A 16,942-nucleotide genomic window follows, 5' to 3' on the forward strand; every position below is an offset into this window, starting at 1 on the left:
GTTTTTATTCTTCAATGCGTTAATGTGGCGTATCACACTGATTTGCAGATACTGAAAAATCCTTGCATCCCTGGCTAAATCCCACGTGATCATGGTTAGGGATCCTTTTGATGTATTATTGGATTCAGTTTGCTAGTATTTTGTTGAGAATTTTTGCATCTGTGTTCATTAGTGATAGTGGCCTGTAATTTTCTTTTTTGTGGTATCTTTATCTGGTTTTGGCATCAGGGTGATTGTGGCTTTTTCGATTGAGTTTAGCGGTGTTCCTTACTCTTTAATATTTTGTAATAGTTGCATAAGAATAGATATGAAGTCGTCTCTAAGTGTTTGATAGAATTCACCTGTGAAGCCATCTGATCCTAGACTTTTGTTTATTGGAAATTTTTAAATCAGTGTCACTTTTAGTATTTAGGACAGGCCTGTTCACATTTCTTCTGGTTCAGTCTTGGAAGGTTGTACGTTTCTAAGAATCTGTCCACTTCTCCCAAGTTGTCTCTCTCATTGGCATATAGTTGCTTACGGTAGTCTCTTGTGATCCTTTGTATTTCTGTGATGTCCACTGTAACTTAGTTTTTCACTTCTAATTTTATTGATTTGAGCCCTCTCCCTTTCTTTTCCTTAATGTGTCTGGTAAAGGTTAATCAAAGAACCAACTTTTAGTTTCACTGATCTTTTCTACTGTTTTCATTGTCTCCATTTATTTCTGCTCCGATCTTTATGATTTCTTCTACTAATTTTGAGCTTTATTTTTCTTTCTCTAGTTGCTTTAGCTGTAAGATTACACTGTTTACTTGAGATTTTTCTTGTTTTCTGAAGTAAGATTGTCTTACTATAAACTTCCTTCTTAAAATTGCTTTTTCTGTGTCCCCTAGGTTCTGTAATGTGGTGTCCATTTGGCTTAATGTGTCATTTAAGGCCTGTTTCCTTATCGATTTTCTGTGTGGATCTGTCCATCGATGTAAGTGGGGTGTTAAAGTCCCCCACTGTTGTTGTGTTACTGTCCATTTCTCCTTTTATGACTGTTCCTCAATGTGTAAGACAAATGCTATGCTGGGTGCATGTTTACAATTGTTATATCTTCTTGGATTAATCCTGATTATTTTGTACTGTCCTTTTTTGTCTCTCGTAACATTTTTTATTTTAAAGTTGATTTTGCCTGATATGAGTATTGCTATTCCAGCTTTCTTTGATTTTCATTTGTATGGAATACCTTTCTCCATCCCCTTTCAGTTTGTGTGTGTCATTAGATCTGAGGTGGGTCTCTTGAGGACAGCATATATGTGTGTGTGTCTTGTTTCTATATCCATTCAGCCAATCTGTGTCTTCTGAATGAAGCATGTAATCTGTTTACATTTAACGTAATTATCAATATATATGTTCTTAAGGCCATTTTGTTAATTGTTTTGGATTTGTTTTTGTAGGTCTTTTTTCTTCCCTTCCCTTGTGACCTGATGAATATCTTTGGTGTTGGGTTTGGGTTACTTTTTCTTTTTGTGAGCGTGTATCTTATAAGTTTTTGGCTTGCAATTACCATGAGGTTTTGATATAGCAGTCTCTCTCTATATATATGTATAAGATTAAGTTGCCAGTCTCTTAATTTCAAATGCATGTGTACTCTCCTCACCATTGCTGGTCTTGATATTTGTGTGTGATTGATTTCCTACTTTCACTGTGTGGTTGCCTTTCCCAGTGAACTTTCCCATTAGTAATTTTCTCATTTTCAGTTGTGGCCTTAACTTTTCTGTCTAGAAAAGTTCCTTTCCTATTTGTTGTAAAGATGAATTGGGTGTGCTGAGTTCTTTTAGCTTTTGCTTGTCTGTAAAGCTTTTGATTTCTCTGTCAAAGCTAAGCAAGAGCCTTTCTGGGTAGAGTATTCTTGGTTGTGTGTTTTTCCCTTTGTCACTTTAAATATATCATGCCACTCCCTTCTGGCCTGCAGAGTTTCTGCTTAAAAAAAAAAAAATCAGCTGATAACCAGACAGGAATTCCCTAGTTGCTTTTAATATTTTCTAATTTTTGTCAGTTTGACTAATGTGTGTCTTAATGTGTTCCTCATTGGATTTTCCTGTATGAGAGTCCGCACTTCTTGGACTTGAGTGTGCGTTTCCTCTCCTTAGGGAATTTTTTGGCAATTATCTCTTCAAATACTTTCTCAGGCCCTTTCTTTTCCTTCTGGGACCCCTATAATGCAAACGCTGGTACATTTAATGCTGTCCCAGAAGTCTCTTGGACTGTCCACATTTCTTTTCTTAATTCTGTTCCACAGCAGTGATTTCCAGCAATCTGGTGTCCAGCTCATTTTTTCATCTGCCTCATTTATTCTACTCTTGATTCCATCTACTGTATTTTTCATGTCAGTTATTGTTCATCTCTGTTCTTTAAAGCATCTAGCTCTTTATTGTATCCCCTCAGTCTATGCCTTCATTCTTTTCCTGAGATCTTGGATCTTCTTTACTATTATTACTCTAAATTTTTCTTCCAGGAGATTGCTTATCTTCATTCCGCTTAGTTGTTCTTGGGTTTTATCATCTTATTCCTTCATCTAGAACATATTTCTCTGCCATCTCATTGTATCTAATTTTGTGCATCTGTGGTCTCTATTTTCCAAGCTGCAGGACTATAATTCTCCTTGGTTCTGGTACCTTCCCCTTGGTGGGTGAGTTTGGTCCAGGGACTGGTACTTGCCCACTGGTGGGTAGAGCTGGGATTTGTCCCTCTGATAGGCAGGGCTGTCTCAAGTGATGTGTTTATGGGTGGCTGTTGGGTGGAGCCAGGTGCTAAAATGGCCACCTCTGGGAGAGCTCACAATAATGAGCCTTCCCTGGGGTGTTCACTACCACCGTCCTTGCCCCTACAGTGAGCCACAGCTGCCCCCTGCCCCCCCTCTTAAGACCCAAAGGTAGGTCTAGCCCATATTCCTATGGAGTCACTGCTTTGCCCTGGGTCCCAGTGCATGTGAAACCTCGTGTGCACCCTCCAAGAGTGGAGTCTCTTGTTCCCCTCAGTCCTGTGGAGCTCATGTCCTACTCCACCATCTTGTCTCCTGCCTCCTCCTCCTCCTTCAGCAGAAGTTGAGCCCTGACTCACAGACAGATGTCTTTGATGGTTCATCATGAAAGATAATGCCACTGTGTGCTGCTGTGTCTCCACTGTACAATTCGGTTACCTTATGAAAGTTTCTGAAATAAGGTGCTTTTTCATCTTGAAATTTTTCTAGCCTTCTGAGTCCTTTACACCTTCTTGAAAATTACCAGCATCATTTGAAAATCTCTTTGTGTTGTGTTGCACAGATACTGCATGGTTTAGAAATTCTGAAGCTGACAGTAAGCTCTTTTAATAAAATAAAAATCAAAAGTGTGAGGATTCAAAGGAAAGTCAGTTGAGAATACTGGAAACATGATGCTAATACCAATCTGTATCAGATTTCAGTGAGTCTGTGCCAAGAAAAATTCTATTTGGGATGTGAGGCAAATGCAACTTGTCACTTCTCTTGTTTGTAGTAAGTACAGCTTATAACCACCTGTGTAAGCTGTGTCATACACACTTCTGGATGGTCCCCAGAAACAAAAATCTCTCAGTATTAGAGCATTCTGGGATAAGTTTAACTGAAATGTTATAGAAAGCAATAAGAACCAAGTATGTGACGAATTCAGGAGGGGTGGGAGGAATCAGCACTGAGGAAAAGAAGGACAGAAACATGAGCAAATGAGTGTCTCTGTGTCTTGAAGTCAAAAATCATCTGGACTAAATCAGTGTTGCTAAACATGAGGAAATATTATTCAAATATATACACACTGAGGAATAACATTAATATTAGTGTTCTTATTGAAATTTTAAGATGAATTCAGTCTAATTTAGATTATATAGTTTAAGGCTAATTCCTTTAAAATTTTCATTGATTTCCTCTCTTAATTGTCAAATAATGTTTGTTTTATGCTTAAATTAGCCTGAATTCACATGCTGTAAATATACAGGGAAGATGGTCTGACATTTGCTATCAAGTAAACTGTGATATTTTCTTAATTTCAAACAGGCCAGAAACAGTTTTAGAGAAACATACTGTAGCCACATATTTTAGGGGGAAGTGGCATGAATGGGGCTTCCTTAAATTTATTCCATACTCTTGTTCAAAAAAGACAGACAACAATGTCAGATAGATGGAGAACAAACTAAAAGTATCTACAAAGTGTCTTCGTATACATTTTGCTGAATAATTTGATTCTAGAGCAGCACTGTCCATGCTGGAACTTTCTGCAGTAGTGGAAATGTTCTGCATCTGTGCTGACCACTTGCCACATATGGCTACTGAGCACCTGAGTTTTAAATTTTGATTACATTTTAATAGGCACATGTGACTTTGTGGTCTGCATGTTGGACAGTGCGGTTTTAGACCAACAGAACCTTCTTCTGTAAGAAAAGATTACATAATATGTATATAAATCATGACAATATTACCTAAAACTGTTAAAGGACAAAAAAGAGTTACTTTTGGTGAACATGCCCTTCAGGGTATAACGTTGTTATTTGCCTTCAGTGTAGAGGTCCTTAATGACAGCACACATACTAGATCCGTTTTTTTTTCCTATCCTAGTTTCTTCTTTCTCTGACTGAAAAGAATAGTCATTTTAGTGGTTGATCAAGGACAGGCCTTTTGCCTTGACTAAAGTAGGTAACACTCAGGAAGGAAAAAATTTGTTCAAAAATCTCTTAAATGTGAATTTTAATTTTCCAATTAAAAGCAAGGCCTCAGGCTTAGCCAACAGTTGTCATCATCGAGAGCTCTCAAATTACCAGTCATACAAAAGAGTAAATGACACCACAATTTATAAAGTTTTTCTGAGGTTCTTTCTCCCTCTGGACACTAGGGGAACAGCCATAGAATAAACTCTATTTCATTAGATCAGAAGACAGTTTTGTGCTAGATTTACAATTATTAAAAAGACAGAAGAGTCTAGAGCAGAATGGATACATATGCATGTATGCATGGCTGCGTCCCTTTGCTGCCCACCTGAAACTACCACAACATTATTAATCGACTACATGCCAATACAAAATAAAAACAGAAAGGTAAGAAATATTGTACACTTGACAGCAGGTCAATACCTCTGGCAGGTATTCTTGCTAAACAAATTTTTTTGGACAGGAAGAGACATTCAAGTTTGACTTAAGTTATAGCACAAATTCATTACAACAATCAACAACACAGCACTTCTAGCTGAAGCTTATATATGTATTATTCAGCTATTTCAGGGTAGGGGAAGAAATTCCAGAACATTAAAGTATCTTTACCTCGTAATGAACAAGTTGGTCCATTTTCTTGATTCTTAGAGCGCTTATTTCTGAACTGACTTGGAATATCTAATGAAAGGTCTTAAAAGGAAATAGGAAAACAGAACTGTTAAAGGAATATATAACCACACAAAAAATAATTTCCAAAAATGATGTATTTTTAAGGATTTCTCTCTTTACTGTCTTAGCTTTCAAAGGAAACATTGCAGTTATTATTTTAATACAGTATCATATCATCACATGCCAAATATGTCTTACCTAGGAATGGATCAAACTTTCTAGATTCTGTCCCACATATGAGACAGTTAACTTCATTTTGGAGAATGCCTCCGAATATAGCTGTGACAACCGTAGATGCTCCATTTCTAAAGAAAATCACATAGGAAAATATCTCAGTAAAACACTAAAATATATGTAAAAGCTCCTCTAGGTCACTCCCCACTCCCTTTGGGGGATATATAATTTAAATTACAGAATAACACAAAAGCTTAAAAGCTAAATAGATGTATACCAAATAAAAGGTTTAAGCCACTGGCCTTCTTCCGACCCCTCTCCCAATGCCACTACTTTCTATAATATAGAAGTTACTAACACTGAACATTTGCCATTACTAATAGATCACATACATACTTGTACTCAGAGCAAGAGGACCCCTTTTCCCTCAAATATACCCCTCAGGAACAGGAAACCCCCGTATATTAGATCCTTTGCAAGATTTCTCATCATATGGGGATCTCTCTAAATTATGTTACGTTGAACAACAACCTTCATCAAAGATAGTTTAAGATTTTTTTTTAGATGTTCACATTTGGGGAAAATGAGGTAAACAAATTTAACACATACTTAGTCATCACTGGTAGAGAGGTGATTTCACAAACACTTAAACAATATAATTCCCTTGTAGAGATCAAAAATGTGTACAGCACTGTAAGAACAATAAGACACCAACTGTCCTACTGTTACTTAACCTATGTGTGCCTCAGCTTCATCAAATGTAAAACAGGAGTAACATCCATCTACCTTAGAAGCCTGGTGATGAGGAAATGAGAATATACATACAATGCTTTTTTAGACAAGTGCTTACCAAAAAGAAAGCCCTCTGAGTAAGCATCTTTGATCTGAGTAGCAGGGTCGCACCTGCCTTCTGCTGTCTTCTCTTCCCTAAGTATACACCTTGGACGTGTACCTCGCTCTGTGGCAGGCGCGCGGCATGCCACGGTTTGGATGGTAACAGCTGACAAGGTGCATCAGTGACAGAATGATTAGCAAGCACTTATGTACTTAGGTGCCAGGCTCCATTCTAAATACTTTCCATGTGCTAAACTAATCCTCACAACAACTCTGAGGTAGAGAAGATTATCCCCATTTTACAGACAAGGAAGCTGAGGTTCAAAGGTTAAATAACTTGGCCCAAGTTCACACAGCTGGCCTGACCTGAGCACCTTCTCTGAACACTATGCTCCTTCTCTTAACAATATAGTATTGATGGGTATATACTTAAGTAAAAAATATTTAAAATCCCAAATGGCTCCAGGTTTCACTGCAACCACAGGAACCCACATAAAACTGTCAACAGAACAAATAAAGATAAATCAGAATATAAAAAAATGAAATTAAATTATTAATGGTACTGAGGTTATTTTATTGTGTGCTTTCATTAATAGCACTACAGTGAACACAAATGTTAACTTTTGCACACTTATGCAGTTATCTGAGCCAGTATATTGCTCTTTTTTACTAACAGTAATTTGAGGCGGTTTCTGTCACTTGCAGTCAATAGTATTCCTAACACACTGAACCATACTTTGAGTCGCTCCAAATGAAACCTACTGCAATGATGAGACAGAAAAAACCTACCCAAGCAAACCTATTATTTTAAAAGTTCTGCTTCCTTTTCTTTGAAAGGGCTTCCTTCTGTACTGCTAAAAGAAATACACTGTAGCTTTTTAAGTTGTTCATAAGATACATGACTTTAGTATTACAAACGATATACCCCCAAAAAATCTACTGAAAATAAAGGGTTTAAAATTGATCCTTTCATACTGATATTCACATAATCTGCTGCCTTTAATTAAAATGGAAACTGCTTTATTAAAAAGCAGTACATTTAAACTCAATGTACTTCTTCCTTTACAATTTCTTCCTCTGAAAAAAAGATACTAGTCTTGGCTATTTTAAAACAAGATTCACAAGTTATTTCAAAATCACTTCTATCATAACTGCACACCAGGAAAAGTGTAAATATTAGCTACTTGGACAGGCTGTTATGCTGAGAAGGTCCTTTATACTTAGACTAATAATTTTCTATATATTAAAAATAACCCACCTGCTATTTATTTCTACCATCCTTGCCCCCACCTTCAGTAGGGATTGATGTGTTTATACGAATAAACACAAATATAAGAGACCTTTTTTGTTGATTTTTTTTTTTTTTGGCAGTTTTAGCAAGTCTCATCCTTAGATCCTGAAATGCATCCTCCATGAATTTAAGGAAATATAAAGAAGCCTGAGTTTTTAATATCTCAGAGGGGAATAGCTACCCACTCCAATATTCTAGCCTGGAGAATTCCATGGACTGTATAGTCCACAGGGTCACAAAGAGTCGGACATGAGTGAGCAGCTTTCACTTTTATGTTCCTAACTCACTGCTGCTGCTAAGTCACTTCAGTCGTGTCTGACTCTGTGCGACCCCATAGACGGCAGCCCACCAGGCTCCCCCATCCCTGGGATTCTCCAGGCAAGAACACTGGAGTGGGTGGCCATTTCCTTCTCCTAATGAAACTTAAAATTTACTATTATTTAAAATATCATTAAAAGATATGGATTAATACTGAAAACTCAGGAGTTACTAAAAGAACAACCGGTGACTATCTCAAAACGTGATACCCGCTCACTTCACATGGACTGGCCTTCTTTTGGAGCCCAGCTCAGTGTCCTTTGTGTATGAGTATACCGTCACATAAAATACAAAGCGGAATTTGTTCTTTAATACTAAGTTTGAGTTGATGCTAGCAGCAGGGCCATTTCTACAAGATCACAGTTCCTTCCCCCTCTATACTTGTTTCTAACTTGAACACAGCTACTAGGACCTTGAGGACCAAACATTTTAAGAAGTATGGCCATTCATAATAATTGCCCTTCTCTGATTCAATCAGATTAACTATGAGACTACCGATTTATGGACTGCCAGGCAATAATACTACAGCAACCCTATATATTATTTTCTTCCATTCTTTGGGGAATTCATCTTATAAAGTCCATTTCCTGCATAGATAAGTATAAAGTTTTTCCCAAAATTTGAACACAAGGAGACAAATAACCAAAATCCAAGCTGAAATAAAAGTCGATTATGTCTCCCTTAGCAAAATAAACATTCTGATCTCAATGTCTATTTGGGAGTATTAGTACTTGGGAAAGCAACCCAAAAGGTTGTTTTGTTCATATTGAGAGGCAAAAAACCCCCCAAATGCAGAAAAGTTATCACTGCCTCAGTGTGATTAAAGAACAGGTTAAAAATATAAAATTATTTTTGGAAAAGTTAAGTCCAAAATGAAGCTGTAGGAAAATACACATTCAAAATATTTTAAGCCTTCATGACTAGTGAACAAAGGGAAATGAAATCTTACATGCAACATTTGTTACTTGCAGACAGAGTAGAATTCTCTTGCAGAATTGATGAGCGGGAAATACCGTTGAAACCACCCTGGAGTTCCAAGTGCAGGTGGTCTAGCAGGTAGCGCATGAACTCATGGGCATCTTGCTGCTGATAGCCCCTTGAAGCAAACAGAGACAGTCACTGAGTGGCTCTGCCTCCCCAGGCAGACACGCTGGAGGCTGAAGTGACAGGAGGGCCGCAACGCTGCGCTCAGGACACAGGGAGGCTCCCTCATCCCTCATCCTCACTTCCTTCTTGTCTTACACATAACATTTACCTTCAAGACAGAATTCCACTTCTTAAAAGTAACTCTGGAAACATGGACTAGTAGAGCTAATTGGACTTACTGTGATCTCAACTGACCTCACCTAAGGGGAACACTGAGAGGCAAAAAGGGGGTTGTGTGATCCGCCTGAAGCCCTACAGCAGGACAGTAACAGAGATGGGACCACAACCCTGTCTCCTGGACGGACTGTGAAGCTCCTCGTTTCCCACACAGCCTCTCTAGGAGACGCTCACATGTTAAAACGTCACATCATACCTGCACCAGAAAACTAGGTCTAAAGTTTTATTAAAGTTTAAGAAATAAAATCTTCAGATTAAAAGATACTAATTTTCAAACACTGGCTGAAAGGAAGAAAAATTTTATCTAAAGAGCTAAAGATGTCTAACATTCTATGCTTACATCCTAATCTCTGATTCAAAGGACATTTTTTTAAACAAATAAAATTTTCAAAATGCATTGACACATATACAATTATGCTCTAGCCTAAAACCTGAATAAGTATAGCCACATATTCTGAGGTTATTTCTTATACTCTATTCAGTCAGGAAATTGCATGGAATTCTTATGCTAATACAGATCAATGACAAGTGCAGAGTAATGAAATCTGACAAAATAAAGCTGGTACAGCTAGAAGGGTTAGAGGTTTATGTAGATAAGTCAGCAGTGATGTCTAAAGTACATTTATAAAATTATGGATAGGAAAGACTTCTGCCTACATTTTTTACCAGCATGGAAGGTTCTCTTTAATCTCTGCCCTAAGTGACAAGTTTTCTGGCCTGGTCTGGAGTCAAAATTTTCACTGCCCTTCTAGGCAGTGGTTCCACAAACAAAATTTCTTTTAACCAGATTTTCCCCCTTTTCCTAAAATTTCTCCTGGAAATAAATTATGGAAATGATCTGCCTAATCAATGGAATTTACATCAAAAGTCAGTATTTCACTGTAACTTTTTCTAAACTAGTAACTAAATAGTAATACATATATTGTTCAAGTATTTAAGACTCTTATGAACAAAATGTTAAACTTAAGTTAAAAGTAAAACTATTCAAAGTTGGTAGTTCCTTTATATATATCTAAGGAGATACGTTAAACCCTTTCAATATACATCTTTTTCATGACTCAAAGATAAGATCAGTATCTCAGGTCATATCTGAAATTCTATCCTATATAAAAACATTTTATTCTCTGACCAAAATAACCTAATATCTAATCATCATTTTCTAAAATGGATCATTAAAACCTTTATCTTGTAGTTATGTCAATTTGCATTTTCATCAAACACATATCCATCCCTTAAAATAATCTGCCTAATGTACATTAATGAACATTTCCAACCACACCATGATTCTCTTTCCTTTTATCAAAATACATTATTTTCCACTGTTTCCTTTACCATTAGAAATACATTTGGTGACCTATATGACATCATGGAACACTCATTGTTTCATAAAAGTAAATTACAGGCATCTGTTACAATTTGTGATCTTTACCCAGAGAATGAAAAGTCCGTATTTCTTCTAGGACTTTTTTTTTTTATTCTAACTTAAGAGACATTTACAATTCCATTTCTAAACATTTAAATAAAGCCTTTCATTGACTTATCTGAAGAATGGCAGCTCGAGTTTTATCACTGTTCCTTATCCTCACTTGTTTGTGACCTTACATAAAGATTACCTCTTTCTCTTTAATGTCTATAGAAAATCTGTATCATAAAGATAAATCATCTTAGCACACTGCAAACATAAAAAGCCTAGACGATCGTAAGGCCTCCATTCTGAATGAGGGGCGCTGCTGAGGCACAACACACAGGAACACAGAGCAACTGTCTCTTCATCTTAAGAACAAAGAAAGGTTCCAATGAAGAAAACGTTGCTTTGTGCCTGCTGAAGTGAAAAGCAGATATTCCAAATGAAACGGACATCAGGTAATACAGGCACACACAAGCACTTGTGCAAGGCTCCAACATGCACAACTGTGACACGTGCCTAGCATTATTGACCATTCGCTGTTCAGTAAGGACCACTGCATTACGTGTAAAATGGCAAAGACCAGCACGGAGCAGGATATGCCTCTACGGAATCAAATTTTATCACTCTGCAACAAGCTTCTTCTGAAATATCTAGGACACGTAAGAGCTTTAGGTTCTGTTCATATTTAAAATAAACTACAATTTTGCCCAAATTATCTGCAAAACCAAAAGCAGTTACAATTAACTATTCCTACCCAGTGTAAGGCATTAATCAAGGCTGAGTTTCTTCGAGACAAAAATACTAGAAAATGAAAATAATAATGTTTTTGTTTACAAACAAAAAACCCATACAATAGATAAATTCCTAATTAGAATTAATACAGGTGTACCTCGTTTTACTGCACTTTGCTTTATTGTGCTTTGCAGGCACTGTGGTTTTTACAAGTCGAAGGTCTGTGGCAACCCTGCTTTGGGCAAGTCTGTTGGGGCCATTTTCCAACATTTGTTCACTCTGTCTCTTTCACATTTTGGTAATTCCTGTAATGCTTTAAATCTTTCCATTATTATTATTGTATGCGTTACTGTGATCAATGGTCAGTGATCTCTGATGTTACTCTGGCCATTGTTTTAGGCGCCACAACCATGTAAGGCAGCAAACTTAGTAAATGCTGTGTGTGTTCTGACTGCTCCACCGACAGGCTGCTCCTGCCTTTCTCCCTCCCTCCCGTCTCGCTATTCCCTGAGATACAATGATATTCAAATTAGGATAAATAACAACCCTTAATGGCCTCTAAGTGTTTAACTGACAGAAGAGTCGCAAGTCTCTCATTTTAAATCAAAAGCTAAAAGGATTAAGCTTAGTGAGGAAGATATGTCAAAAGTCAAGAGAGGCCAAAAGCTAGGCCTCTTGCACCAGTTAGACAGGTTGTGAAAGCAAAGGAAAAGTTCTTGAAGGAACTTAAAAGTGCTGCCCCAGTGAAGACACCATTACTTTAAAAAGTGAGACCCTATTGCCGATACGGAGATTGCTGGACAGAAGATCAAACCAGCCACAACAGTTCCTTCAGCCAAAGCCTAATTTAGAGCAAAGCCTTAATAACTCTCCTCCATTCCAGGAAGGCTGAGAGAGGTGAGGAAGCTGCAGGAGAAACGCCTGAAGCTAGCAGAGGTTGGTAAGCGAGGTTTAAAGAAAGAATCCGTCTCCCTAACATAAATGTGCAAGGTGAAGCAGCAACTGCTGACGTAGAACCTGCAGCAAGATATCCAGATCTTGCTAAGACCAATAGTTAAGGTGGCTACACTAACCAACAGATTTTCAATGCTGACAAAACAGCTTTATACTGGAAGATGATGTCATCTCGGATTTTCACGGCAAGAGAGAAGTCAACGTCTGGCTTCAAAGGACAGAGTGACTCTCTTGTTAGGGGCTAATGCAGCTGGAGACTTGAAGTTGAAGCCAGTGCTCATTTACCATTCTGAAAATCCTAAAGCCATTAAGAATAATACTCAGTCTACTCTGCTCTATAAATGGAGCCACAAAGCCTGGATGTAGCACATCTGTTTACAACATTGTTTACTGAATATTTTAAGCCCACTGTTGACACTTACTGCTCAGAAAAGATTTCTTTCAAAATATTACTGCTCAAGGGCCACACACCTGTGATGTGTTGCCCATGAGCTCTGATGGAGACATACAATGAGATGAAAGTTGTTTTCAAGGGATCAAACTCTCTGGATATTGACATCTATTAACCAAGGAAAATGGGCTTTCTAAACTATAAAAAATTTTACTTTGGGATTATAACTACAATAAAAACATAATTCAAGACTCACTTCATTTCCACTTTGGCATGTTGTAAGAATGTTACCCTGTATACATAATAGGTAGTGGTGGTTTAGTCACTAAGTCATGTTCAACTCTTCTGTGACCTCATAGATTACAGCCTGCCAAGCTTCTCTGTCCATGGGATTTTCCAGGTAAGCATCCTGAAGTCGGTTGCCATTTCCTCCTCCAGGGGATCTTCCTGACCCAGGGATCAAACCAGGTCTCCTACACTGCAGGAGGATTCTTTACCGACTGAGCCACCAAAGAAGCCCTATACACGTAATAGGAGTAACAATTATAAGAAGAAAACCCTACCTCACAGCCTTACACCTGGGCATTGGGCAGTGACCCTGCACTAAAACTTTATCCGTGATACAATCTCAAGATCTAGGTCTAACCAAGAGAAAATTATTCTTTGAGAAACCCACTCCAGTATTCTTGCCTGAAAAATCCCATGGACAGAGGAGCCTGGTGGGCTACAATCCTTGAGGTCACAGAGAGTAAGACACGACTTGGTGACTGAACGACAACACGAAAGTGGGGAACAATCTGAATTATTACAGAACAAAGAGAAAGCCCTGCTAAGAACACAGAGACATCTTATTCTGCCCAGTTGCTCAGTCATCAGAGAGATCTAAGAGGCCATGTTTTACAGGAATCACTCCAGCAACGCCATCCAAATTTCTCAACCTGGTCAGCTTTTCCAGTTCTTTTCTTTCATCGGTAGGAATAACAGAATGTGTAAAATTAAGTAGCTAAAAACTAACTCATGCTCACAGCTAGAACGAATACACTGGTAGAAGTAATGGGCAGATTTAGATGAAAAGCAGAATCAAATGAGGGAACTGAGTCACCATGCAGTCCAAGCAGAAGAGTACAGAGACAGCTGGCAGGCCTCACTTGGGCATGCGGACAAGTTACTACAAGTCTACTGTGAACACATCTGTCACTGACCAGCGCCATAAAGACCTGGGTTCTCATTCTGGTCCTAACACCTACTAGATGTGTAACACTGAACTGCTCTCTGTCGAAGTTTCATCGTCTTTAAAATGAAGCTAACACTTCCTGTGGATAATAACTGCAGCCATGAAATTAGAAGACCCTTGCTCCTTGAAAAGAAAGCTATGACAAACCTAGACAGAGTATTAAAAAAGCAAAGATACCACTTTGCCGACAAAGGTCCAAATAATCAAAACTATGATTTTTCCAGTAGTCATGGAGGGATGTGAGAGTCAGCCCATTAAGAAGGCTGAGGGCTAAAGAATTGATGCTTTTGAACTGTGGTGTTGGAGAAGACTCTTGAGAGTCCCTTGGACAGCAAGAAGATCAAACCAGTAATTCTTAAAGGAAATCAGCCCTGAATACTCATTGGAAGGACTGATGCTGAAGCTTCAATACTTTGGCCACCTGATACGAACAGCCAATTCACTGGAAAAAGACTCAGATGCTGGGAAAGATTGAAGGCAAAAAAGGAGAAGAGAGTGGCAGAGGATGAGATGGTTAGGTAGCCAATTGAATCATGGCTAGTCCATTGGATCAAGTCCATTACCGATTCAATGGACATGAACTTGGGCAAAGTTCATGGGAGATAGCGAAGGGCAGGGAGGCCTGGCGTGCTGCAGTTTAAGGGGATGCAGAGAGTTGGACATGATTTAGCGACTGAACAACAGCAACGCTTCCTAACTTGATGGGAATCTGTTGTGTTTCTTAATGAAAATCAGATACAAAATACCCAAAGTGCTTGGCACATAACAGATATTCAACAAATGGAAGCACTTTTTATCTGGTAACAAAACACAAGGATTAAATCCCTATCAAGAGTCCAACTAGGTCAGTTCAGGCGCTCAGTCGTGTCTGACTCTTTGCAACCCCATGGCATGCCAGGCTTCCCTGTCCATCACCAACTCCTGGAGCTTACTCAAACTCATGTCCCATTGAGTTGGTGATGCCATCCAACCATCTCATCCTCTGTCGTCCCCCTCTCCTCTGTCGTCCCCCTCTCCTCCTGCCTTCAGTCTTTCCCAGCATCAGGGTTTTTTCCAATGAGTCAGTTCTTCACATCAGGTGGCCAAAGTATTGGAGCTTCGGCTTCAGCATCAGTCCTTCCAATGAATTCGGGACTGATTTCCTTTAGGATGGACTGGTTGGATCTCCTTGCAGTCCAAGGGGCTCCTGAGTCTTCTTCAACAGCACAGTTCAAAAGCATCAATTCTTCAGCTCTCAGCTTTCTTTATGGTCCAACTCTCACATCCATATATGACTACTGGAAAAACCACAGCCTTGAATAGACAGACCTTTGTTGGCAAAGTAATGTCTCTGCTTTTTAATATGCTATCTAGGTTAGTCACAGCTTTTCTTCCAACAAGCATCTTTTAATTTCATGGCTGCAGTCACCACCTGCAGTGATTCTGGAGCCCAAGAAAATAAAATTGTCTAACTAGGTGATTGATAGAAATTTCTACCAGTGATTAGCAATACCTTAATCATTTCTACCTTTCCTATTTAGAGTCAGATAATTCTAAAATTCTTACAAGATATTCCTTCCTAAGAAGAGATTAAATAACATGAAATATAAAAGAAATTTCCTTCAAAACAAAGACCAGGGTTAACAATAGTCAATTACATCCGATCCTCAAGGCCACACTCTTCAGGAAGGCAACAAATTACAGTCCTATTACCCTTCAGACACTTCTCCACACTACCCATAGATCTGAACCACTCTGGGACAATCAAGGAAGATATATTGCTAAGGTTTACTACACCATGCTGGCTTTAAAAAAGGAGAGAAGCATATATTAGATGCCAGAATCATGACTAGTAAGAACCATGATGTGCTTCAGAAAGATCAAATCAGCAGAAGGTGGCAAAGGCTGTTGTCAAACACCTGCAGTGCTTCAAATGTGCCGCTTGCTACAGGGCTGATGAGCCTAGGAGAAGAGGGGCTTTTCTGACAGCAGGGCATTTCCCTCTCAAGCGAGACTAGATAAACAACATGGAAAACTCAGTGACTCTGCAGCCATGTAAAGAGATGATCTGTTCATTTTGTTACTGTCTGAAAAATGAATCTTATGGACTTAACTACAGTCTGGAATACAGTACCATGGTTTTCTACTGATTACATTTGGATTTTTTTTTTTTTAGCTCAAATAAGACAGTATATGATGATAATTACTGTTTATAAGATTTTAAAAGAATCAAGGAAATTTTGTCCAGTATGTTTTTCTAGAGCATTAAGTTATTTATAAGGTCTTTGTTTTTATAACAACAAAATGCCCTGCTTTCTGTTAAAGACATTTCTAAGGTCTATTATTTAAACACATTGTCTAGTAGGATATATCCAACTTATCTTCTCCTTAAAAAACAAAACAGTCTTCATTACTGAGAATACCACTTGTTGGAAACTGTTTCAGGAACAATGTAAAGACTAATATTAATGTTTTAAATATCCTTCATTAAATATTACTTACCTAAAATTGGGCATAATCTTCCAAACAACATAAAATAAGGACTCCGGGCTAAATGCAGTCTGGCTACCTTGCCATAAAGCACAGAGTGTCTTCCTAAACTCTTCCACCAAAGACCTAGACGAGAAGAAGGGATGATGAGACCCTGCAGCATTCGCGAGAGGCTGGTGTTTTAGTACACAATGCTGAACTGTCTAAACAAATAAAATATGAAAACATAAAAAATTTGGTCTCTTCTGAACTAAATCTGACAGTTAACAACATCTCAAAAACCCAGAGAAAAAGCGGTAACTACTTGACAGAACTAGTTTTTAATTATATGGTGACCTCTTGAGTAGGCCATCATACGTGTACCATCATATTTGTAAAACAAAGCAATGGATAAGTTACAGACCGAATTACTTACTGATGCATATTTTAAAGCATGTAAACAGGTTAAGAATCTCTTGTCCACCT

The 16,942-nt window shown here is 38.2% G+C and overlaps 1 protein-coding gene across 4 annotated transcripts in view; it reads right to left on the minus strand.

The window, feature by feature from the left end:
* The window catches only part of USP3 (ubiquitin specific peptidase 3), a 102,514-nt gene that overhangs the window by 28,155 nt on the left and 57,417 nt on the right, over window positions 1–16,942 (minus strand). For all 4 annotated transcript variants that reach the window (XM_019968710.2, XM_070797443.1, XM_019968713.2 and 1 more), the window contains 4 exons: window positions 16,490–16,603; window positions 8,916–9,062; window positions 5,548–5,654; window positions 5,290–5,370 (listed from right to left, as the gene is read on the minus strand). In XM_019968710.2, the coding sequence (XP_019824269.1) occupies window positions 5,290–5,370; window positions 5,548–5,654; window positions 8,916–9,062; window positions 16,490–16,603 (449 nt within the window). The remainder of the gene's footprint in view (window positions 1–5,289; window positions 5,371–5,547; window positions 5,655–8,915; window positions 9,063–16,489; window positions 16,604–16,942) is intronic.

Source organism: Bos indicus, chromosome 10, assembly GCF_029378745.1.
Source record: "Bos indicus isolate NIAB-ARS_2022 breed Sahiwal x Tharparkar chromosome 10, NIAB-ARS_B.indTharparkar_mat_pri_1.0, whole genome shotgun sequence".
Classification (NCBI taxonomy): Eukaryota; Metazoa; Chordata; class Mammalia; order Artiodactyla; family Bovidae; genus Bos; species Bos indicus.